Source organism: Carlito syrichta, unplaced genomic scaffold, assembly GCF_000164805.1.
Source record: "Carlito syrichta isolate Samal-C Ts95f unplaced genomic scaffold, Tarsius_syrichta-2.0.1 Scaffold315163, whole genome shotgun sequence".
Taxonomy (NCBI): domain Eukaryota; kingdom Metazoa; phylum Chordata; class Mammalia; order Primates; family Tarsiidae; genus Carlito; species Carlito syrichta.
This window is the reverse complement of record NW_007259259.1, coordinates 35,282-62,559: the sequence shown is the minus strand read 5'-3', so window position 1 is coordinate 62,559 and position 27,278 is coordinate 35,282. Positions and strand designations below refer to the sequence as shown.

Sequence of the window (27,278 nt, the reverse complement as noted above, 5' to 3'; positions counted from 1 at the left end):
GGGGGGGGGGGGGAGACAGAGAAAGAGAGAGAGAAAGAGAGAGAGAAAAAAAAATTAATGTAAAATGAACAAGCCTCAGAAAACTTCAAGCACATCAAACAATTGTAATAAGAGTTCCAGAGAAAGAAGAGAGACAGAAGTAGGGGAAAAAATTGAAGAAATTAACGGTGGAAAACTTCCCAAATTTGAAGGGAAACTTTATGCTTCTGGAAGCTCAATGAACCTCAAGGAAACTTTATGCTTCTGGAAGCTCAATGAACCTCAACAAAGTCTTTATTTGTAGGATAAATACAAAGAGATCAACACCTACATAAAGCAGAATTAAGCTACTGAAAGACAAAAAGAAAATCTTGAAAGTACCAAGTGAAAAACAACTCATCACTATGATGGTTTGCATGTGTGAAATTAATATAATTAATAGCTGACTTACTGTCTGACACAATGGAGCCAGAGCAGTTCACCTATCATCCAGAAATAAAGACAAAACAAAGACATACCCAGATACATAAAGAACATAGACTAGACTTGTATCACAAGAGATTTTAAAGAAAGTCCTTCAGGCTAAAAGGAAATTACTAAAGATGGTGACTTGAATTTGTAGACAGAGATAAAAAATCTCCAGTAATATGCAGGTTAACATAAAAGACTCTACAGATATGTTTTTTCAAATTATTCCCTTAGCTTCTTTAAAACACATAAATTTTTACTAATTAAATAAAATTGAAATTAAACTTAAAAAAATATAAGGCTGTAATTATCACATTGTATTGCTGGATTTATAACAAAGATGCAATATATATAAAAGAGCATAAAATGAGGAAAAGGAATAGAGCTATGCAGGAGACAAGTTTGTATATTTTACTGAAATTAAGTCAGTATTAATCTAAAGCGTATTGTGATGTTTTTTAGAAAGACACATATTGTATCCCCTAGGACAGGAGTCCCCAAACCCTAGGCCACGGATCAGTACTGGTCCGTGGCCTGTGAGGAACCAGGCTACACAGCAGGAGGTGAGCTGTGGGGAGCAAGCAAAGCTTCAGCTGTATTTACAGCAGCTCCCCATCGCTTATATTACCATCTGAGCTCCGTTTCCCGTCAGATCAGCACTGAAAAGCCTGCCTCCATTTCCAACATCTTCTCGTTGCCCCAGCAGGTTTTCTGCAGTGACAGCAACCAAAATGAAGTTTCATCTGTATTTACAGCCATTCCGCATCACTCACATTACCAACTGAGTTCCACTTCTTGTCAGATCAGCGCCAAAAAGTCTGCTTCCATTTCCAACATCCTATCTTTATGAAACAAGGCTTTCTGCAGTGACAGCAACCAAAATGAGATTATGGAGTGGACTGGACATAAGCAACACACTTTGGGTGTCACTGTCTCCCATCCCCCCCAGATTCTATCATTTTATATTACAATGAATAATAATAGAAATAAAGTATACAATAAATGTAATGAATTGAATTATCCTGAAGCCATGTCCTCTCACCCCGGTCCATGGAAAAACTGTCTTTGTGAAACTGGTCCCTGTTGCCAAAAACGTTGGGGACTGCTAGCCTAGGGCAACCACTAAGAAAATAACTAAAATTTTAGTTAAGAAATAAGAGGAATTAAAATAGTATGTTGGAAAATATTTATTTAACAGAAAGAAAAGGCAGTAAAAGAGGAATAAACAAGATACACAGAAAACAACAAAATGGCAAATGTAAATCTAACCATGGGAATAATTATATTAAATACAAATGGTCTTAAATCCCAACCAAAAGCAAAGATTGTCACATTGATAAGAATGTGGAATCCAACTAACTTGCCTGTAAGAGAAACACCTTAGTTTTAAAGACACACATATACTGAAAATCAGAGAATGGTATACAACAGTAACCATAAGAGAACAGGAGTGGCTACATTAATATCACACAATTAAACTATAACACAGGTGATCTTCTTAGAGACAATGAGGGACATTTCACAATGACAAAAGAGTCACAACAGGAAGCTATAATAATTACAAACTATATGCATACGTAATAAGACAGTCTCAATATACATAAAGCAAAAAGTGACAGAATTGAAAGAAGAAATAGTCCAACAATAATGTTAGATTTCAATACTCATGCCTACTACTTGACAGAACTAGAATGGAAATTTGCAAGGATATAGAAACTGAACAATACTATCAATCCACTCAGCCTAACTGACATACATAAAATGCTCCACCCGACTGCTACAGAACACATATTCTTTTGAAGCACACATTGAACATTGTCCAGAACAGACTATATGCTAGGCCGTAAACCAAGTCTTAATAAATTTAAAAAGGGTTAAGATCATAGAAAGCATGTTCTCTGAGCATAAAATAAAATTGGAGAACAAAAGATAAAAAGAAATTTAGAAAATGCCCAAATATTAGGAAATTAATCATACAGTTGACCCTCTGTATCCACAAATTCTGTATGAGGGGAAAAAGAAGCATCTGTACTGAATATGTACAAAATTTTTCATTATTATTCCCTAAACAATACAGTATAATTTATTTATACAGCATTTGCATTGCATTAGGTATTATAAGTAATCTAGAGATGATTTAAAATATACATAAGGATGGGCATAGGCTATATGCAAATACTATGCCATTTTATACCAGGGACTTGAGTATCTGCAGACCTTGATAGCCACTGGAGGTCCTGGAACCAATTTCACATGGATACTTAGGGAATACTTAGGGATAAATGTATTTCTAAATAGCCCATGGGTCAAAGATGAACTTATGAGAGAAATTAGTTGAACATAAAAACTCAACATATCAAAACTTATGAATGCAGGAAAAGCAGTGCTTAGAGGAAATTTTGCAACATTTAATGCTTGTAATAGAAGAAATATCTCAAAACAATAATCTAAGTGCCTATGTTAAGAAAAAAGGCAAAGAGCAAATTAAACCTAAACTAAGCAGATAGAATAAAATGATAAAAAATTAGAAAACGGAAAAACAACAGAGAAAAAGCAATTAAAACCAAAAAACAAAGAGATGACAATTACCAAAATAGAAGAGGTATACATACTACAGACCCTATAGATCTTAAAAAGTGTACAGGAATACTATGAACAACTCTAAATCCACATCCAACAACTAATATGAGATAAATCAATTTTTTCAAAGATTCAAATTACCAAAGCTCACTAAAGAAGAGACAGCCTGAGTAGTCCTCTAACTATTAAGAAAATTAAATTCATAGTTCAAGACTTCCCACAAAGAAAACTCCAGATCCAGGTTATTTCAGTGACAAATTCTAGAAAACATTTACAGAACAATATCAATTTTACACAATCTCTTCCAGAACACAGAAAAGGAGAGAATACTTCCAAACTCATCCGGTGAGAGCAGCATTGCACTGATACCAAAACCAGACGAAAACTATGACCAATAGCCCTCATTAACCAATTCCGCAACCATATTAGCAAACTGAATCTTGCAAAATATATAAATCATGATATATCACCATCAAGTGAGATTAATCCCAGGAATGCAAGGTGGATTCAGCATTGGAAAGCTGATTAAGGTAATTTATTTATTTATTTATTTTTTGAGTTGGAGCCTCACTCTGTTGCCAGGTTGGAGTGCAGTGGTATGTTCATGGCCACTGCCACCTTGACCTGCTGGGCTCAGGCGATCCTTCCGCCTCAGCCTTCCAAATAGTCAGAACTACAGACTTGCGCTACCAAGCCTGGCTAATTTTTTGATTTATTGTAGAGATGAGGTCTCATCATGTTGCCCAGGCTGGTCTCGTAATTTATCATATTAACAGTAAAAAAGAAAAACCATAAGATCACCCTGACAGAAGCACAAAATTCATCTGACAAAACACAGAATCCACTTATGAAGAAAACTTTCAGCAAACTAGAAATAGAAGGGAAATTCCTTGACTTAACAAAAGGACATCTACATTGCCTGAGCCCAGGGGTTCGAGACTAGCCTGGGCAACTTGGTGAGACCTCATCTTTACAATAAATTTTTTAAAAAATTAGCCGGGCATGGTAGCACATGCCTGTAGTTCCAGTTACTTGGAAAGCTGAGGCAGAAGGATTGCCTGAATCCAACAGGTTGACACTGGGGTGGCCGTGAGCATGCCACTGCTCTCCAACCTGGGCGACGGAATGAGATGCAAAAAAAAAAGAATCTACAAAAGACCTACAGTTAATATCATGCTTAATGGTGAAAGACTGAAAGCTTTCTCCCTAAGATTGGGAGATTGGGATAAGGCAAAGGCAAAGATGTCTGCTCTTCACTATTCACATTTAACAGCATTGAAAAAGTTAGCCCTAGCTTTTGTCAATAAGGCAGAAACAGAAATAGAAGGTACACAGATTGAAAAAGATGTATTACATGATTGTCTACATAAAAAAATCCCAAATAATCCACCAAAAAGCTCCTGGAACTAGTAAGTAAGTATAGCAAGGCCACAGATAAAAGTTAATATATAAAAATCAATTGTATCTCTATATGCAATAAACTGGAAAACAAACTTAAAAAAAATACCACATACAGTAAAACATTCCACAATGAAATTCTTGTACATAAATATAATAAAATGTAGTCAGAATCTATATATCAAAGATTATAAAACACTAATGAAAATCAAATATGACATTTATATTCATGGATTAAAAGGCAAGATATCAAGATGTGAAAAATTATCTACAGATTCAATTACATTCCAATAAAAATTTCAGCATGATTATTTACAGATATCTACAAACCGATGTCTAAATTTACAAGGAAAGGGAAAAGAAAAAGAATAATCAAATAATTCTGTAAAAGAACCAAGTTGGAGGAGTTACAACACCTGATTTAAAGACTTACCATAAAGCTACACCAATCAAAACAATGTGGTATTGGTAAAAGGATGGACACATAAATCAATGAAACAAAACAGAATTTAAAAATAAACTCACACAAAGACGGCCAAGTGATTTTTTTTTCTTTTAACAAAGGTGCAAAGGAAATTCAACAGACAAAGGGTAGTCTTTCTAACAGTAGTGTTAGACCCAGTGGATATTCAGATGCAAAAAAAAAAAAAAAAAAATTAACCTCTACCTCTACTACACCACACACTTTATATACACATTAACTCAAAATGCATTATAGACCTAAATGTAAAACCTAAAACTATGAAACCCTTAAACAAAAATATTGTTGTGAGCTTGGTCTTAGTCACGACACCTAAAGCACAATCCATAAAGTTGACAGACTGGACTTCATTAAAACTAAAAAAAATTTTTTTTTTTTTTTTAATGAAAAAGACACTATTTAAGAGAATGAAAAGACACAGCTGGGAGGACAAATTACATGCAAATCACATATCTGACAGAGGACATGTTTCTAGAACATATAAAACATTCTCTGAATTCAACAATAAGAAAACAACCTAATAAAAACTGGGCACAAGATTTGAATAGACACTTTACCAAAGAAGATAAATGATGTTCAATGGCACTCGTCATTGGGGAAATGCAAATTAGACTGGTTAAAATTAGGAAAAATGGACATAGTAAGTACAGGTAAGGATGTGGAATGACTGATACTCTCACAGATTACTGGTGAGGATTCCAAAATGGTTCAGCTACTTTGGAAAACAGTCTGGCAATTTCTCAAGCGTTAAACATATACCTACAAATGACCCAGTCACTCTACTCCTATTTATCTAACAGAAATAAAAACTTATGTTCACACAAAAACTTGAAAGCAAACATTTGTAGCAGGTTTATTCATAATTGCCAAAAACTGGGAACCATAAATCTCAAATGCATGATGCAAAATGAAAGAAGCCAGACTCAAAAGACTATACACTGCATGCTTCCATTTACAAAGATGTTTGAGAGAAGGTAAAGTTATGGGGACAAAGAACAGTCAGTTGTTGCTAGGGCTAGGACTAGGGGGAAGGGGTGAAAATAGGAGGGCAGTGCAAGGGAATTTTGTGAATGACAGAATTGTTCTGTATTGTGAATATAGTGGTGATTGCAAGAATGTAGTCATGGTTATCAAAACCCATGGAAATGTACACCAAAAAGAGTGAATTTACTGTACGTAAATTTTTAAAAATGCAACCTAAACTTTCCTTTAGAAATTATGAGTATAAGCCAGGTGTGCTGGCATGCTGCTCAGAAGGCTGAGGCAGGAGGATCACTTGAACCAGGAGATTGAGGTTATAGTAAGCCATGATCACACCACTGCACTCCAGCCTGGGCAATGAACAAGACTACATTTCAAAGAAACATAATTGATAAAAAGAAGAGTATTATGGACCCACATATCAAAAAAAAAAAAAGTTACTTAGAGGCATTTGAATAGCACAATTGGTCTAGACACCTGTATATGAAGAATTTCAAATTTTGCACTTACTAGGAACAGAGATTCAATACTACATACACCTAAGTGATGCAGAAATAGTTTCATGCCTTGGAAAGAAGACAATCCACCTCCTAGACAGAAGAGGCCCAGTAAAGTCAACACAGACCTGGGGCAGAGTGAATTCCCCATTATAAGTGAGTGAATTATACAAAGTTTATTACCTAATCACTGGTTGGAAATTAATGATTATTTTATTGAAAGCTTATCCTTATGAAAATTCTGACATAGTTGATTTATGTTCAAACTATGACTTCAGAAGTTACTTTATGTTTGATAAGATATTTCCATGCCAGGTTCCAGAGAATTAGTGAGAAGGGGGGTAGAGGGACTTTCATTTCTCAATTTTCAGTTAATCTTACTTAGTTTTCCAATAAGTATGTGAATATAACAGTATGGCAGCAGGGAAAACCATATTCATTCAATATTATTTCCACTAAGAGCAAAATATCTACACAAATAAAAAAGTTCACTGCACATTTTTCTTGGATCATTGACCAAGTCCACAGAAATGTCATGGCATCATCAGTTTGGCATGCCTGTTCTTCTCCTCCAGTAGTGAAGTGAGAAGGGAGTTTTCATATCATAATGATCTGTGACTGTCACAGGCAGGAGGGACACCAGTGAGCAGGGGAAATAGAGCCCTTCTGTGACTCCTGGCTGCCTCGGCACAAAGCCCGGGCCATGAATCAAAGCTCGACTTCTTTCACACTGAAGGGCTATTGCTTTCTTGCTTTTCTATGACATGCCCCTGGCTGCATGCCAGAACCTTTTTTTTTTTTTTGAGTTGGAGTCTCACTCTGTCGCCCAGACTGGAGTGCAGTGGCCACTCCCGGCCACCACAGCCTCGACCTGCTGGGCTCCGGCGATCCTTCCGCCTCAGCCTTCCAAGCAGCCGGAATTACAGACATGCGCTACCAAGCCCGGCTGATTTTTTTTATTTATTGTAGAGATGAGGTCTCGCTGCCCAGGCGGGTCTCAAACCTGCGGGCTCAGGCAATCCACTCACCTGAGCCTCCCATAGGCGTGGGATTACAGGCTGAGCCATTGAGCCCGGCAGGTTTTTTTTTTGTTTTTTTAAAAACAAACCTTAGCATGGAAGGAGAACCGTGACTCTATGATGCTTTAAAATAACACTGAATTATTTATTTCAGAATAAATAATGGTTTAAAACCTAAAAGATACGAGAAATTCTAACAAGGCTGAAATAGTCCATTAGTTCACTTATTTAAACACTATGGAGCACACATTATGCTAACCAAGTTGGTAAAGGAAAGTATAAAATTCAAGGAAATCAGCAAAATTTCAAAATACAGAGAAAGGTAGAGCTGACATTTTCATGGAAAGGAACAGACATCTTGGAAAAGAAAGTTGTGATCTGAAATCTGAAGCAACAAGGATGACAAAAAGGAGGGACACAACACACACCTCTAGGCAGAAGGCAGCAGTAGTCCACGCCAAGCTGGCTCTCACTCTACCACAGCGAGGACCCATTTGGGCGCCACACACAGGACTGTGAGGACACGCTTATCTACCTTGCAGTGCAGCCCTACTCTCAGTTCTGCTGTGACAATTTGAAATTTGTGAAAAGTTATAAAAAAAAATCAAAATCAAAACTTCTTTAAAAACAAAACTTTCCATCTCCATAAAAAAAACTTCAGAGAAAAATAAACATGAAACAGAGTAAAATACCAAGTAAAGTTTTAAGGAGAATAACTTACTTATTGTAAGGATACTGATTCTAGCTAAAAATTAGTTGGTCCATGCCTCACAGCATAAACAGAGCAAGCCATGGGATCAGATTCAAATACTTTTATAGCAATACAGATGCGAACCTGTTCGGTGTCTCTGGATTTCTGTTTCTTCAGTGTACAAGATGAAGGTGAAAATGTCTCTCTGTGAAGACAGGCGAGAGACGTGTGGGAAGTGTCCGGGCACACAAGGGACTTGGCATGTGTGACACACTTGACTGCAGTGCTGAAATGTCAATTGACACTGCTGTCTTGCTGGTGAAGACCCTTGGTCTCTCCCTAAACTATTTATCTCGATTGCTGTCAAGTAGAATTAAACCGCCTCCAGTATTCCCGAGTTCCTTCTTCACACTCTGCGATTCTTCATTCTAGGTCAGGTTAGCCTCTTCACATTACCTTCATTTCTCTCAGAGGCGTCTCTGGCTCTGACCTTTTAAGACTAACTCTTGCCTGCAATTCACTCTTTACTGTATTTACTAGTTCATTTATCTGTAAGTTTTCTAGTTATATACTAAAGAGCCTTCTACCCTTCAGTAGAGTTAGCTTCTTGGTTTTTTTTTGAGTTGGAGTCTCACTTTGTCGCCCAGACTGGAATGCAGTGGCATGCTCCAGGCCCACCTCGACCTGCTGGGCTCCAGCGATCCTTCTGCTTCAGCCTTACAAGTAGCTAGAACTACAGGTATGCGCTACCACACCTGGCTAATTTTGATTTATTGTAGAGACAAGACCTCGCCAAGGTGGCTCTTGAACCTGCGGGCTCAGGTAATCCACTCGCCTCAGCCTCCCAAATTGCTGGAATTACAGGCTGAGCCACTGAGCCAGGCCAAGTCAGCTTCTTTACAAGCTTTATTCTAAGACACACATGAGTCTTTTGAGTACCTGTATACAAACTGGGTTCTACAGAAGGTTGGAGATTAGAAACAAAGACAAAATAATTTCCAGACACACAAAAAATCCATTGTACTTGCACACTTACAAGGTGCTCCAGTAACACCATGGATTACTAACCAAAAAGTTTTGGGGGAGGAGAAAGTGGGGGCGAAGTGGGACATTTATAATAAATAAGAAAAGAGAGAGGGTAATAACTAATGATAAATCATTCAGAAGAAAACCGGGTACCTTCCTTTCTTAACCCTTAGAAGATCTGTGGCTTCTCCATCTGATGTTTATATCTCATGAAATCACATCACTGATCTGCATAACCAGTTTACATTATTTTTTTTATTTTAGGCTATCTGGATCATTTCTATTTTCTCAGATATCATGTTTCAATTTATAATGCACATATTTCTTACACAGAAAAGAGTATAGCAATAAAGACAACAACTGCTGGAATTCAACATATATATGCAAAAGCTACGACAGCAAGTTTTATTAAACATTCTTGTTAGATATTCAGGCAGCCTCCAGATAAAGGTACACTAGTCCATGATTCTCTCTCCATGGCTGTGTTTAACTGCTGTTGCCTCACGCATGCATCCTGCTGCTCTACTGGATGGGAAGTGCCATCCCTGACTTACGGAGGATCATGTGACTGGACTCCTTCTACTTGTCATTCTGAGTTCAGCATGATACTCACTCACCTGTGACTTGTTTGTCTGGAAGAGAAGGAATTGGAATAGCTGACCCAAACTTAACCAGGAGACGCTCATATAACCAGTCAAAGTGCTTATACCTGTGGTTTACAGATCGGTTAGTGTTCTACAAAACAAGGGAAAGAGAAGAAGAGGTTACCACCAATGCCACCTATACAAAATGAAGAAGGAGTAAGTTGCATCCATGATTCTGTTTTTGGTAATTCGGATGCTTACCGTAGGCGTTAGCTGATATTCAATGTAGCTCTTCAGACCGTACATTTTGGAGCCTTTTCTGGGATCTGCCACCACACAGTCAAATGTAGAGGTAGGATAAACCCACATCGGGCCATAATCTCCAACCTATATGATGTTCCAGGAAGAGTTAATTTTGTTACATGGAAAAATAGCAAATACAACTGACGGAAACTGCAAATAATTCTTTTCGGGAGGAAAAGTCCTTTGGAGTGTCACCCTTGTTCCTCTTTGATAAGTTCCATAAATGGTCTCCGTTCCTGTCAGATATAGTTAAAGAACACGCTTGCAGTGCAAGTCATTCTGCTCTCCATATGGGCAGCTCAGCTCATGGAGGGGAGACTCTGGCTTCTCTGCCCTCTGGGGGAATGCTGGTTAGAACACAATGTTTCTTCCCCTAGTCTAGTTATCTCTAGCTATATGTGAAGAAGGGCTAGTTTTAAAACATTTCTAGTCTATCACAGACTGACAGTTTTGTGAAATATAAAATTATACATTTTGCTTTTTCAACAATGCCAAACTGCCATCAAGTTTTCTAAACATTCTCATTTCTGTATTTACAGCAGATTAGCAATGGGCAGTTTTCAGACAGGTGACTGGTTCACAGATCATACTTTGAGTAGCATTGTTCTAGCTCACAGAAATGGCTAACAGATTGGGCAGAGCCTGACAGTCACTGTTTCATTACTAGTAGGGGATTCTGTGTCTCAAAAGCAAGAACCAGGCTAGCATTTTTCTCTGAGGACTGCCTGTACATAAGCACAGTGGGCTGGCTTACTTCTCGTCCCCAGGTAGTACACCCACCTGGGCAAGCTCGCCTAAGAAGGTAGGCCTCTTTTCTTTTTCACTGGTCTTCTTTTCTATCTGTGACTAGGGGTCCAAAGTTCAAAAATTCAGGTGAGGCTGCTAAGGCTCCCACTAGATTCCTGGGGTTTTAACTGGCAGTGGGAAGGGAGGGAGGGGAACCAACTAAGTTCTACAAAAGGGTATAGAAAACCAGTGTGTAAGTTTTGAGTCAGTGGGTCATTTCTGCTAGGCACTGCTAAATGATAACAGGTCTGCCATCCCAAACCTGGTTGTTTTCCTCTTATTTAAAACTGCACTCATGGCCACGGAAGTCAGAGGAACTTGGCCCTTGACTCATGTGAGGCTCCTGGAATCCCTCCCTGCATTGCCAGTAGCCTCAAGTTGATTCTGGATCATTTGTTTCAAAAACTTTGACCACAGTGATAGATTCCAGAGATCCAGACTGCAGGACAGCAGTTCTTATCAAAGAACATTTAAGAGCAGTAGGAGTCCTTATTATATTAAGAATATGTTACCTATCTACTTAGAATGAAATGGAAAAATAACTTAATTACAATACAATCCAGGAACAAGGTAAAAAAACACATGAGGTCTTGAAACATTATTCCTAGGAAAGAGATTCACTCAGAAATTCAGGGGGAATGAAAATAATCTGTAAAACAGGTTTTATTCTTGCAGTTAAAGTATAGTAAGAAAGTAAAACAAAAAAAGAGATAAACCATGCAGATGGAGCTGAAGTTAACTCTGTTTAGGCTGAGATCTCAGAGGCAAGGCCAGACACATTTAAAGGTGGGAGAGGAAAAAAGTAGTTTGGGGTATGAAAGTCCACAGACCATCAGGTCAGAAGGTGGCCAAGGACAAGAGTAGTTTAAAAATCGACTAAAAAGATCTCTGAGGATCCAGAAAACTCTCTGAAAGCTGCAGAGGAGGACTTTAGAAGGTGACCTTAGGGAACTTCCCTCAGTGACTGCGACCAAGAGAAGCAACTCTGATGGGCTAGGACCCAATATCCACAGGGATACATTTTATTAGTGGGGATATCACTAATTACTACACATATAAAGCAAAGAACCAGGTCTCTGCTTTTTCTGGGCTTCCTATAGACCTGATGGCTTTCCTTAGCTCCCTGCCTACTTGGTCCATGGGTCCATTTCTATCTAAAACTTGCAGGACAATGAAAAGACTGGGACCTTTTTGGTCTGTTCCACAGTCATGCTGGTAACAAAGTCCTCTTTAAGAATCTGAGAGACAGGGCCATGGGATCTTAATTCTGTGGAGCTTTAAATTCAATGAAGGTCAGATGCGGTGGCTCAAGCCTGCAATCCCAGCACTTTGAGGGGCCAAAGTGAGAGAAGTGCCTGAGCCCAGGGGTTCAAGACCAGCCTGGGCAACTTAGTGAGCCCTCGTCTCCACAAGAAAATCAAAAGAGTAGCGGGTGTTGTAGTGCACGCCTGTAGTTCTGGCTACTTGGAAGGCTGAGGAGGAAGGATCGCCTGAGCCCAGCACGTTGACGCTGGGGTGGCCATAAGCCTGTCACTACACTCCAGCCTGGGCGACAGAGTGAGGCTTCAACTAAAAAAAATAGGTCAGGCTCGGTGGCTCAGCCTACAATCCCAGCACTTTGGGAGGCTGAGGCGAGTGGATTGCCTGAACCTGCGGATTCAAGGCCAGCCCGGGCAACTTGGCGAGACCGCGTCTCTACAATAAATCAAAAATGGTAGTGTGTGCCTGTAGTTCTGGCTACTTGGAACGCTGAGGCGGAAGGATTGGCTAGAACCCAGCAGGTTGATGCTGGGGTGGCCATGAGTGTGCCACTGCACTCAAGCCTGGGCGAGAGAGTGAAACTCCAACTCAAAAAATAAAAATAAAATAAAATAAATTCAATGAAAAGAAGAATGGTACATATTAGTATTAGTACTTTTTTATGGTACATGTTCAGTATTTTTTTTTAAAACCGTCTGGAGAAAATAGAAAAAAGTTAAAATAATCTTGAACTACTCTGAAGATAATTACCCCAAATTCGCTTTGAGGGAAAAAGGATAAAAGGCGCTCTTGGTTACAGCCCTTCGTTCTGGAGGCTCCCAGGATTTCAAGATATTCAAAGCTGTGGATACAAGTAACTAAAGAATCCAGTATCACTCCTGCAATTTTACCAAGTCTCCCAGGACCCAATGATGATAGAATAAGACCTTGTTTTCTTATCCTTGTTTGAGTTCATGATGATTACACTCAAAGCTTCCCCCGTCCCCAATCTTACAGTTAGAGTTAAGTCATTGTAGTCAGAGGATAGTCACAGTTTTCTTTCCAGATGTTCATTTGGGAATATACAGCTAAATGTCGCCTACATAGAAAATCTCTAGCAATTAAAATTTGGAATGAAACCAAAGGGCCTGTGGCATGTTATATAATAATCAAGTTATTCTAAGACTGATATTCTTAATCATGCCATTCACCCCCAGCTTTTATTTGGTAGTTCCTCACCTTGACCTGACAGCTGGTTTAGTAAAAGAAACATTAATTATGACCAACATATTGGAAAAGGTTCCTTATTCTGTTAATACGTATGTCACTTTGCCAGGGAAGAAACATAAACATTTAAAATGAGTTTATTAGCTAAACATACAGGGTTGGTAGAAAAACATATATAAAATATACATCAAGATACTTTAGAAAAAATTATTAAAATAAAATGCATTATGAATGTTGTTTGTTCAATACTAAGAGCTTGAAAGATAAAGAATATCTAAACAATAACAGGCATCAATTTGTATTAATTACCTTTAGTACTGCTACAATAGTAACATATACTATCAGTTATTTGAGGCATTAAATATATTTAAAAATACTTTCCAAAAGACTAATAATCCTCTTAGCTTTAAGGTATAGTATTATGAAAGAGCTTAATTAAAAAACAAAGCAAACAAAAATGAACAAACTTACAATAATGGAAATTTTCTCTTTGGGTTTTGCTAGTTGCTTGGCCAACAAATACTGTTCCATGCCAGGTTTTGCAAATCCAGGAAATCTAATCATGAAGATAAATGTTCGTGAATCTTATGTCTTGCTTTAAAAGAACTCTACAACTCTCATCCACATTTACTTAATGCACCAGTTTTAACCTTGTTCAGTCCTTCAGATGTACTAGCACTAGGAAACTGTGGTAAATAAAACCGAATGTAATCAGATTGTTCAATGGCCAATTAGTCATTTAATTAAGCTTGATATGGTGAAGAGAACAGTTTGACTCCAGAAGGTGTGATGTTTATGGGTACTCTATTTGCTTAACTGGGTCTGAAACATTCCATCACCCCATAAAGGGTAAAGGGTAGACTTGAAAAATGTCTCTCAGTTCCCAGGGGCAGTGAGTAGCCAGCACACAAATCTGAGTTGGCCATAGGGGTAAAAGTCACATCCTGGCATTTCTACATCCAATTTAAAGTTGCCTTTCAACATACTCGGCTCCAGAGGTCACAGTTATTCCTAAGAAGCTGCTACTGGTCATCAGCATTTGTGCCAGTTTATTTTGGAGTTGTTGTCAGAAACAATTCATGACACAACGGAAAACAAGTCTCCTTAGTAAAGATACCCAAAGCATAATAAATACATCTGGCTACAGGGGTGGGGATTGGAGAGAGCAGGGGAATGTTTTAATACTATAAACCATAATAAACAGACTTGACTGACTACTTCCAGAAATCAAATCTACCCCCAAAGGGCATTTCTAAAATTAGATGACAGCTAGAACAAACGTACAGCCATCCAAAGCGCCACTCTTAAAAAAGACAAAATTAATTTGGGTTTTAGAATTTAAAAAAAAAGAGAAAGATATCTAAAATGGGAAAAGGAATCTTATTTCTGAGGGAAGAAGGGATCCAGCACATTCAGGGTAGGATGACCATAGACAGGAATCTAATTACTTCTAATTTCATTCATATACCAAGCCAAAGGCCAACATGATGTTCTCCGTACTGTCTCCCTCACTCCTGACTGACTTCCCTCCAGTCCCCTTTCCCTAGACTTTTCTTAAACTATAGCTCATACGAGAGAGCAGAAGAGTCTTAGAGCTGGATGGCTAAGGGCCTGAATTCCCAATTCAGCACTTAGGGGGTCTGAGGCACCCAATCTCCTTGTGGGAAGAATGGGATATAGATGACCTACCATCTAAGATGATAAGGAAATCAACTGAAAAGATTTTATGTAAAGAGCCTAGCACACAGCCAATACATTTACATTACTGGTAGTTATGTCATCTTGAAAGTACTTCCTCTGCAGGCAGAGCTTCCTCGGCAATCCAAGTCTATTTTTGCCATACAATTTATCACACATAATTGCCACTATCCATTTACACATTACAGCAGACGAGATGCACCTTAGAGAAAAGACTTGAATTTTCAGGACCTGGAGGAGCTCTGGGAGCATACCACATGCTTAATGAATTAATGGACGAAACTGAAACATTTTTATTAAAGAGCCTACACTTCTGTGGAGATTACTTATCATGACAACTCCTTGACCAAACTGTAAGCTTCTGAGTCAAGAAATAACATTTTACTTTTTGAGTATTCTTAGGGACCATAACTCTAGGGCCAACTATGCACACCCAGTTAGTATTCACTGAACAGTAATACAATTTATTTATTATTTAAGCATTGCCAAGATGAATTATTATAATGCTCAAGCATATTTAAATTTCTGATCTCCTTTTCTAGTATAAGGTTTATGTTTCATGAATAGAACACAGCTGTCATAGAAAATGAATTACTTGCTGGAAAAGTGTTACTTAAATTTTTTTTTTACAAATGCTAAAGTGTAAGTGATTTATTTATACATTAGTCTAGTCAAATAAAAGTACACAGGATTTTTAATTGTTCCCAGCACTACAGAGAGACAGAGAAGCCTCAGAGGACTGCTCTAATTTGGCTTCAACCTGGAATGACATTTTAGAGCAGAAAGAATCCTTAAAGCCAACCTGTTTGCTTTAGAGTTGAGGAAACTGAGGCTCAAACAGGTTATCAAACTTGCCTGAGGCCATACGGAAGTCAGAGAGAGCAAATGTGGAGCAGAGGAGAGCACAGGAAACTAGAGTTAGGGACCCGCACGATCAGACCTTCACTCAGCAGCTGTCACAACATGGCTACTCATTGTTCTCAGCCTCTGCTTCCCTATTTTCAAAACAGGACTAAGAGTCTATTGCATGTAATTTTTTTTTTTGAGTCAGGGTCTCACTCTGTCACCCAGGCTGGAGTGCAATGGCACAATCATGGCTCAGCACAGGCTGGATCTCCTGGGTTCAGGAAATCCTTCCACCTCTGCATTTCGAATACCTGGGGACTATAGGAATGCACCACCACACACGGCTAATTACAAAAAATTTTTTTAATGTAGAGATAAGGTTTCACTATGTTGCCCAGGCTGATCTCGAATTCCTGGGTTCAAGCACTCCTCCTGCCTCAGTCTTCCAAAGTGCTGGGATTACAGGTGTGAGCCACTGTGCCCAGCCATAAGTGGGTTTTAAATATACTTGAGGTTTAAAGAACTGACAGTAATACACAACACTACTGACTATACTGATAAGTTCATGTTTGACACTATGAAACAAGACCCAGGCGACTAAGACACAGAATGATTTTATTAAGCATGAAACTGAGCATGAAGAGACATAATGGAAAGGAGGTACACAAAGTGTCAAAAGGCAATTTATTTAATCACCTGAAGCTATTTAAGTAACTTTGAAGAGCTTGTAGGACTTATTAAACTAGATCTAGGCCTAGATATGGATGGCTAATACGTGTCAAATGCTATATTTCCGGCTTTTCCAAACATAGATTGACATTCTTTGGTATCTGCTTTGAATCATGGACTTGGACTATTGAGAAAAGTACCAGTAATTTCAGAAAATAAACTATTTTAAACATAACTGCTGGAAGAAGAGGATGTGAAGGTTCTCATGGAAGTCATGAGCCATGCCTAATTCACACTACACCGGTGCAAATGACAGGCTTACCTGGGACTCTCTACCAAAGACTCCTATAGTGCTCACCAATAGTTGCTTTCCCACAGGCTTTCCTGTTAATTTGTATGTCTACAAGTACTATTAAATACTTTTTTTTAAACCTAAGAAAAATCTAAGTGAAAGAAAAGATCTTAAACACATGAGGTGCCGTAACTGAGAACATATGCTTTGGAGACCAGGGCACTGACTCCTGACAGGGATACCTGCCCCTGTTGTGACTTGGGCGTTGCTGACCTCTCTGGGCATCGGCTGTGCCCATAATAAAACAAGGGTTGTATGTATCACAAAGGGATACCAGGGTCACTTGAGAGTGCATACAAACCACACTGCACAGTACCTGGCACATAATTAGTGATTAATAAAATAGTAAAACATTCCAAAGAGAGTTATTATTATTAGTATTCTTATTTTTAGCTTTCCTGTGACACTAACAACAAAACCTTAATATGTCATATAGCAGATAAAGGTAAAAGTAACAAAAACTATTTGGCAAATCAGTAAATAGAATAAATATTTCACTTATTAATTTTGTAAAAACATTCTTTAAAAAAAACCTCCAAGCTAAGATGCAGATTAAAATGACCGAATCACACCCAAAACTTAGGAGATTACTGAAAAGAGCAAAATCCAACTGCCTCTTGTATTTTATAGGCACTTTCACCCATAGGCCCTGGCTCTCCCCCTCCCTTTAAACTTACTTGTTAAGTGGCAGCTTCATGGAAGAGGCACCAGCACGGCTGTTTCCTCGCTGGGCACCGCCTGCTTCAGCTGACTCTGAATCCTTGAAGTAAGGAGCCGAGGACTTGGGGTCATCCCAGTCTTCATCCCAGTCATCATCATCACCAGTTGCTAGAAGTGGAAACAGAAGATCATCAGAAAAATAAAATAAAAGACCCAAATAAAAATGAAATTACTTAATTTTCTGATAATGACTACCTACTGGGCTAATCAATTTTTAAAAATGGAGAAAAGGGTGTGATGTAGGATATGATACAGATGTGAAGAGTATAGGCTTTGTGGTCAGTTTTAAGGCTTGAATTACAGATTCTGTCTTTTAGTGCAAAAGGCAAATTAGAAACAACTAAAAGGTTGTCAGATTAACTAATTTTGACAAAGGCACTAAGAAGACACAATGGGGAAAGGACAGTCTCTTTAATAAATGGTGCCAGGAAAACAAGATATCCACATTCCAAAGAATAAAACTGGATCCTGATCTTATGCCTTACACAAAAATCAACTCAAAATAGAGACTTAAATATAAGACTTAAAACCGTAAAACCCCTGGAAGAAAACATGGGAAAAGCTCCTTGACACTTGATTTTCTGAATGTAACACCAAAAGTGCAGGCAACAAAGGCAAAGATAACAAGTGGGCGACCTAAAACTAAAATAGCATCTCTGAAGCAAAGGAAACAATCAACAAAATGAAAAGGCAACGTACAGACTGGGAGAAAATATTTGTGAACCATATGTCTACTAAGGTGTTAATATCCACAATACACAAGGGACTCACACAACTCAGTAACAGAAAACCAAATAACCTGATTAAAAAAAAAGCACCCAAATTGATATTTTCCCAAAGAAGACCAAAAAAAAAAAAAAAAAAAAGGCCAAGAGGCATATAGAAAAGGAACTCGACAGCATTAATCATTAGGGAAATGCAAATCAAAACCATAATGAAATAGCACTTCATACCTCTCAGGATGGCTATTATCAAAAAGTTAAGAGGAAGTATAGGTAAAAGTATGCCCCAGCAAGCCCCCTTCCAAGTATGTACCTCAAAGAAATGGAAGCAGAAACTCATAGAGATAAGCTGCGTGCCCATTTTCAAAGCAGCATTACTTGTAACAGCCAAGATATGGAATCAACCTAAGCGTCTGTTGATGGATGAATGAATAAAGAAACTGTGGTATACATATACAATACTATCCAGCCTTCAAAAAAACCAGATACTGCCACTTGTAACCACATGGATGAACCTGGACATTATGTTAAGTGAAGTAAGCCAGACAGAAAGAAAATACCAAATGCTCTCATTCAAATGTTGAATTTTTAAAAATTTGACCCTATAGAAGCAGAAAATAGAATGGCAGTTACCAGTGGCAGGGAGGGGTAAAACTGGGGAGCTGCAGGTCAAAGGGCACAAGGCTGTTATATACAAGTTATGCAGCATTAATAAGACTGGGATCTAATGTACCGCTTGAGGACTACCTATTCTATACTGGCCACCTGCTAAGAGAGTAGATGCTCGATGCTCTCACCACAGGCTCACCAAGGTATAGCCGTGTGAGGCAATGGATATGCTAGGAGCTTGGCTGTGTTCATCATTTCACCACACGTGTGTGTTATCACAGCATCATACTGCATATCTTAAATACAGACACTTTTTTTAAAAAAAGCGTTATCAGTCCAAATAACTTCTGATAAACGCAGACTATGTATTATGTGGCATACAAGAGAAGGCCGCCTGGAGGCCTATACACTGACGATTCTAGTCTTATAAAATTACAAATAAGCAAAACAAATACCCCTTAAATCAAGAAGCCTGGGGAGGATGAGAGAGATAGTAGATCTTTAAACGCAACTGTTTAATACTAGTAGCCAAGGTGAGAGAAAGGCAATGCAGAACAGAATGGCTTGGGTGTGGGAGAAAACAGGAAAAGAGAAAAAAATGGAAGAGAAGTAATTAAGCTGCCTCAGTAGGCTACTATTCTGACAAGACAATGATTTAATGTCAGATGAGGCACTGCCAGCTCTGCTTCACCTCTCTCCTCCCCCTCTCATGGCCTGAGGGGTCCTAAGAGTGCCACTACGGAGAAGGTGAGACAGATGCCAAAACGGAAAGAACAGAACAGAAGGATCTAGACCAACTTACTGCAGAACTAGATGCCAGCAGCCTCATTTTCAACGTTTCCACCTGGCCCACAACCCCTGGTCCTGCTGATGGGCCAGATTCCCCTACGGCAACTGGCCTTGACCCAGCACCTGTGCCCTTTCCTGGTTCTGGATGTGTCATTTAGAACAGATGTTCAATTCTTGGCCTGATGTGCTCACCAAGGAGACAGGATCCAGGGGTCGTAAAAAACAATGGGCAGATCTCTATCCTTTTATTTAATTTCAGAATAGACATAAACATCCTTTCTTAATTCCTGAATTGTTTCCCCTTCTGTAAACTCCGCTCCTGCCTCAGTATTTCTATTAATAGCCCATGAGTCAAACAGGTAGTTAAAGAAAAGATAAAACAATGGATACTGAGGCCACAAGCCCGCAGGATGAGCCCATTCCATCCATGTACATAAGTTTTTGGTTCAAGACTCTAAAACAAATGTGTTAGTTGCTGAGATGTTAAAATGAAAAGGTGAAAAAGAACCAAGACTTCTTGTCTCTGGAGATGTGGAGAAGGGAACACACCTCGGCTTCCTGCAAACACAGCAATCTGATCTGCTAGATGCAGGGCTGCCCCCTTCAGAGAGGAGGCAACTTCCGGCTTCCGAGCCTCCACAGGTCACTGCTCTTTGACCCTACCAGCCTGGCCCCTTCAATTTATGATGCCTTGACAACTGAGACTGAACTGAAGATCATAAATGACTAACTACCATTGGAACCAGGTTTGCTATTCATAAGGGCAGCTGTGAACAGTTACTCCGAATAAAATCTATTTTCAATTCAATGACCTAGTGTGACACTGTGATATAATAAGAAATATACATTTGGTCTCTGCCCCTAGTTCCTGGCACAGAGCTCCTAAGATCCTTGGAATTTCCTGAGTGTTAGGAGTACTATGGGCACCCCTTGTTCTGATATTTGGTATGACAGAGAGCTCCTAACCATAGGAATTGCCTGGGTGGTAGGGGTGTTTTCTGTTCTGATGAGGTGGCCTTGGTGGGCTCCTGGATGGGGTTGGTCACCAGAAAGCTCAAGCCGGGATTAGAAGCTTGGAGTGTTCAGTTCCTGCTGCATCCCTCAGGAAGGGAAGAGGGGCTGGACATGGAGTTAATAGTTGACCATGTCTATGTGATGAAGCCACCATAAAAACCCCTGAGCTGCAGGGTCTGGAGAGCTTCTGAGCTGGTGAACATGTGGAGGTGCCTGGAGAGGGCATGGAAGCACCAGACCCTTCCCCATGCCTTGCTATTCATCTGCATCCTTTAAATTATCCTTTGTAGTAAACCACTGAATGTACATCAACTGTTGCTCTAAGTTCTGTGAGTGCCTCTAGTAAATGAATGAACCCGAGGAACCCCCCTGGATCTGACTCCAGGTAGATGGTATCAGGATTGAGTTAAATTGTAGGATATCCAGCTGGCATACATTAGAGCAGAGCTCCCCAACTCCCAGGCCACAGACTGGTTGTTATGAACTGGGTCGCACAACAGGAGGTGAGCAGAGATGAGTGAAGTTTCATCTGTATTTATAGTCACTCCCCATCGCTTGCATTACTTCCTGAGATCCACTTTCTGTCAGGTCAGCACTGAAAGCCTGCTTCCATTTCCAACATCCTATCTTTGTGAAGCAGGGCTTTCTGCAGTGACAGCACCCAAAATAAGATTAGAGAAGACTGGACACAAGCAACACATTTTGGGTGTCACTGTCTCCTATCACCCCTAGATGGGACCATCTAGCAGCAGGAAAACAAGCTCAGGGCTCCCACTGATTCTGCATTATGATGAGTTTTATAATTATTTCATTATACATTACAGTGTAGTAATAATTGAAATAAAGTATACAAGAAACTTGCTTGAATCATCCCCAAACCACCCCCAACCCTGGTCCATGGAAAAACTGTCTTCCATGAAACATGTCCCTGATGTCCAAAAGGTTGCAGACTGCAGTATTACAGAACTGTTTGGTGTGTGGGATATCCCCCGCCCCCATGTTTTGGTCACAGCAGTGTTCTGTGTTGTGTCAAGTATGGGAGCAGCAGAAATAATCAGGTCTTTCCTGTCTCTTACACGCAGACACGGTGGCGGCAGAGTGGGACCTTGCAGCCCTTTCCTCACCTGGTCCTTGGTAGGCCTGGGGGTGGCCGAAGGCAGCGTCCCAGTTGTTGGGAGTGTTTCTCTGGGCGCCAGCCCCTTCTGGCTTGGCTGACCAGCCGTCGGAGCCCTCCCAGTTCCCAGATTTAGAGGCACTCCAGGCTGACCAGGGGTCACTGCCACTGCTGACCTGTTGAGAGGGGTAAAAAGGAGGAAGCACCTTGTGACTTCCGGAAACCATGACTCAATTCAGCAATAAAGTGACAAGTGGATACAATAGGAGCAATGAAAAAAAAAAAAATCAGTAGAAATTCATTCAAACCAATTTTAAATCTAAATAATATTTTCATTTCAAACATGTAGGAAACACAAAAAAGCAGCAACAACCTAATTTTACTAATATTAACATTTTGCCATATTTGCTTAGGAACTTTCAAAATAGTAACACAGAAACTATTCAACACAGCTAAAGCCCTCTCCTCTCTTTCTCCACAGAGGTCACCACTGGTTTCCTAAACCTGTATTCATTTCCATGTGTGTTTTCATATTTCTACTGCATATGTATACATCCACAAATAACAACTTTTCTATTTTTAAGTTGACCTAAACAATGTCATACTGTATGTATCTCTGCAAGTTTTTTTTCCCCACTCAACATTATGTTTTTGAGATTATACATGCTGATAATGAGGACTTACTTCATTCACTGTAACTGCTTTAGAGCAATCTGTTGTATTTTTAAGTATGTTTTTATATTTATTAGAAAAAGTAACATGTGCACAGTAAAAAAACATTCAAGCAGAATAACACCTGATGAATATGTATGATACTGGCCCTATGAGGCATAAAACTTAGTCTGTCCTTCCTGTCTTCGAAGAGGAAGGACACTTCGGCTACAGACTGTCCCTTCCTGGACTGCAATTCCTTATTGCCAATAAAGCTCTCCTTTCTACTGTTTAACCATCCTGGTGGTCTTTTGGACCACACATGTAGTCTAAATGATCGATGTGAAATTCCCAAAAGAAAAATTGCTGGGCTAAGGAGACTGCGTTTGGAACTGATGGGTTTTGTCAGACTGCTTTTCGAAGAGACTGTAGTGACATTCCCACAGTCCCAACTACTGATATACTGAGGAGTTTTGTCTTGCATAAAAGGGGCCTTTTGTACTCAAAAATTATATCTAAAATATTCCCCTCCATTATTCCTTTGAGCAATTTTATAGTTTATTAACATTGTAGATAAGTTTGGGAGCAGGAAATTCGCGGCACCCATCTCAAGGAGTATTTCAGTAGGGAATGTGTGTGGTTGTCTCTCAGCCCCGCCCATTCCCACCATTGAGACAAACACAGTTTTTTTGTTAGCTTGATTTTTTTTTTGCATTTAAATCTTGGATCGGTCTGGAACCTAGTCAGTATAAAAAAGAATATAGAAATCCTGCTGAATTTTTTCTTTTGCCAGTTTGTGGCCCTAAACCATTTAATGAACAATTCATCTTTCAGCCAGGATTTGAAATGTCACCTTTATCATATATTGGATTTGGGTTAGTTCTGGACTCTCTATTGTTGCTTAGTGATCTAGTACATATCTACTTTGATGGAAAAACCACTAAGACGTTAGCATAACATCTCAAAGCTGTTTATGTTTACATACGAACCTTAGCATAAGGCAAGGCACAGTGGCTCATGCTTGTAATCCCAGCACTTAGGGGAAATCGAGGTGGGCAGATTGAGCCAAGGAGTTTGAAACCAGCCTGGGCAATATAGCAAAACCTCGTCTCTACAAAACATTAAAAAATCAGCTGAGTGTGGTAGCTACTGGGGATGCTGAGGTAGAAGGACTGCCTAAGCCCAGAAGGTTAAGGTTGCCATGAGCTGTGATCATTGTAATCATGCCACTGCACCCCAGCTTGGGTGACGAGGAAGAAAGGAAGAAAGGAAGGAGTAAGGAAGGAAGTTAGTTTATCATTAGAATGTCAAGTTTAAAAATGTGTTGATTTTCATTGGAATTGCCTTAAATTTGATGATAAATTCAGAGAAAATTAATTGTGACCTTCCCCTACAATTTCAGTATTAAATCTGTTTAAGAACATTAAATAATAAATTCTCCCCTTTACTTGAGTCTTTTTTTTCCCATATACACGAAACAGTGTTGGTTAAAAAGAAAAAAAAGAAAGAGGCTGGGTGCAGTGGCTCACACCTGCAATCTCAGAGCTTTGGGAGCCTGAGGTGTGCCAGGACTCTGCAACCAGCCTGGGCAGCACAGTGAGATTCCATTTCTATAAAAAAATAAAATAAAAAAATTAGCCTGGTGTGGTGTTATATGCCTGAAGTCCCAACTACTTAGAAGGCTGAGGAGGGAGGATCACTTGAGCCCAGGAGTTTGAGGTTACAGAGAGATATGATCGTGCCACTGCACTCTAGCCTAGGCAACAGAGTGAGACCGTGTCTCTAAAATAAATAAAGAGAGAGGGGAAAAAAAGAGGGATTTGCAAGAAAATTACCCATACTGTCTAATATAGCCCTGTAATGTTTTAGAGCATGCCTAGTGGCTTGTCTGTTTGACTCTTCATCAACTGACAGATGGGGCAGACAGCTGGGCCATGAGCCAGATGCATCAAAACTAGAGTATCTGCTTTACGCATGGAAGCACATATCATTCTAACACCCCACATGTCTCTAAGGGAAAACACAAAGTTACTTGTGATTTTACTCTAAGTCAAACACTAAGAGCAGAAAGATGCTGCATTCACAAGACCAAGACGTCTCAAACACACAGCGTACAAGGTGACACTTGGCCTCAGTGTGGACTCTCAGGTTACCCCAGTGGACATTGGAAATGACGGCGATGGTTCTAAGGGCCTGACAATCACACTTAAGAGAAGCCCTTCCTTTCACAGTTTTAAGGGATGGAGTTTTATTCAGCAAGTCATACTCTGTATCCTCCAAGCTCTAAATAATGAAGTTTTGTTTTTCAAATAAAAATTTCAAAAAGTACCCAAATGTAGGATACTAAGATGATAACACGTGCAGACAATCATTTCTGTAGTAGATTCAGCATGGTTTCCATAAACTACTGACTGTGATATGGTAGAACAGTAGGGCCACAGTAAGGAGCACAGGCGCTAGGGCTGGAATTCTCATTCTACCTCATTCTAACTGCATAACCTTGAGCTGGAGTTTGGAGGTAGGCAGCTTGCATCTGATTCAGGACACTGCTAGAAATCTAAGTGAAGTAAACCAGAAAGGAACTTGTGGCTGTGAACTTGAACAGCAGGAAGAGTGAAAGTTCAGCAGGGCCTTCGAGAAGGCCATAAGTCTCAGCAAACCAGCCAGGAAGGGTTTCTATCAAGATGATGGAAAAAGCCAGAGGCGAACTATTCACACCAAGTGTCCTAAAAAAATTAAAATCCATCCAATAAGAACAAAAACAAATAAAGTAATTGTTCTTTGAAAATTACTTTGTTTATAATTTATAGGCTTGCAATTATTATTTGGTCATGTATATGATCCTAGCTCGCTTCCTAGGTTATAAAATCCTTGTGGGTTTTATGTCTATCTTTTTGGGTTTTTTCCTGAAATATTCCCTCTATTCTGTTTCAACCAGATTCCTGCTGATAACATATTTTTTAAAACCCGACCAACAGGAAAGCTTTCCTCCAGCTTCTGCAATGGAACCTGTGCTCATTGGCTCTCAGATGACCTTCACCACCTGAAGGGCCTCCCTCTCGTCTCGGTAACTAGGAAGCTGCTCGAGTCTGTCTCACTTATCTCCCTGAACCTACTCTGCCTGTACTTCGGTCTCTGACTTCCTGGTTTTCGATTCCCAAAGCCCTTCCATCTCTTAACCACATGGACACTTGGTCACACTGGCGCCCATGCTGCTCCCTGGCCAAGGTTTCCGCCTGTGGTGCCCTTCTCTTCCTTCCTCCGCCTTTCCCTCCGCTCCCTTTCTGCTGAGCACCGTCTTCACCCTCTCTCTTCCCACCCTTTATTTTGTGAAGCACCTCAGGACTCTGTCAACCACATGGTTAAACTCCTTGCATCAAAACTCACTGCCTATGAAATCAACTCCAACTTTCTTGTAGATCAATCAGGAATGTCTGCAACATGGGTCTCAACTTCTCCTTCCATCACGTTCCCCATTCTCATCACCTACCACCAACCCTCACTCTGAAGCTTCCAACTTCATACATTTCCCAAACTTTTCTACATCCCTGCCATTTTTCACAGTGTACTGAACTCTATTTGCATGTCTCATCTTCCTAAATTTGGCAAAGTCCTACTAACATCTAAAGGGCTCTGGCCTTCTCAAGCCTGTTGTGACATTCAATTACATCCTTCTACTTTCTTCCAACGTCAGTCTTCTGTTATGGTCAATTGGTCAGTCCCACCAGTGAGTTGGGGCACTGCTCTGTCTTAGAGTACATTTTCCCCAAACAAGTCTCAAAATGCCTTGATAAAGTGGCAAGGACTCAATTATTTTAAATGTGATGTTCCTGATAACTTGTATGAAATATATACTATTCTTTCTCCAACATCTAACCTTTATAACATGACCATTGTTTCACAAAGGAGGACAGATGTACTTTATGTATTGACTTCAGTCTTCTAAGAAAATAATCGCTGTAGTTGATAACGGAATAAGTGACTTTCAGCATGTGACCACAGAAAAAAGTGATTTTTAGTATGTGACATATACTCTTAAAATAACATTTTCCAAGTTATGAAAGTGGTATCAGCTCACTATAGAACAGTTGGAAAATACAGACGGCACAGACAGACAGAGGAATGGATAGATGTGTGAGAAAGCAAGAAACGTAAAATGGTAATGGTGGGGCCGGGCTCAGTGGCTCAGCGGTTCAGCCTGTAATTCCAGCACTTTGGGAGGTCGAGGTGAGTGGATTGCCTGAGCCCACAGGTTTGAGATCAGCCTAAACAACTTGGCGAGATCTCGTTTCTATAATAAATAAAAAAATCAGCAGGGCATGGCAGCACACGCCTGTAGTTCCAGCTACTTAGGAGGCTGAGGTGGAAAGATCGCTGGAGCCCAGCAGGTCGACGCTGGAGTGACTGTGAGTGTGCCACTGCACTCCAGCCTGAGCAACAGAGTGAGACTTCAACTCAAAATAAATAAATAAATAAAAATAAGTTAATGGTAAAATCCAGACCACTGACTATTCTCTATGAAATTCATTTAACTTTTCTGTGTTTGAACTTTTAACAAAATGGAAAATTCAACAAGCAAAATCTGTATATATAATCACTGTGTCATCTAGGTACTTGACACTGAGAGGGGGACTGTGTCCATCAGGGTAACCTGTCATTTGCTGCCTACGAACATGGGATCTGGTACGTGGTAAACACTTTATAAGTGAAGTATTTGTTAAGTGAATATACTGCCAGAGCACGCATATGTGGATCTCTGTGAAGACACATTTCAATCTGGGTAATCACCATAACTAGCTGATTATGTCCAACTCTCTTCCTAACCCCCGCCTCAA

General features: G+C 39.7%; 1 protein-coding gene across 2 annotated transcripts in view; it reads right to left on the bottom strand.

Moving 5' to 3' along the window:
* The window catches only part of SNX9 (sorting nexin 9), an 81,869-nt gene that overhangs the window by 27,615 nt on the left and 26,976 nt on the right, over positions 1–27,278 (bottom strand). For both annotated transcript variants that reach the window (XM_008072413.2, XM_021706121.1), the window contains 5 exons: positions 21,803–21,968; positions 17,502–17,652; positions 13,731–13,815; positions 9,966–10,091; positions 9,738–9,855 (listed from right to left, as the gene is read on the bottom strand). In XM_008072413.2, coding sequence (XP_008070604.1) covers positions 9,738–9,855; positions 9,966–10,091; positions 13,731–13,815; positions 17,502–17,652; positions 21,803–21,968 — 646 coding nt within the window. The remainder of the gene's footprint in view (positions 1–9,737; positions 9,856–9,965; positions 10,092–13,730; positions 13,816–17,501; positions 17,653–21,802; positions 21,969–27,278) is intronic.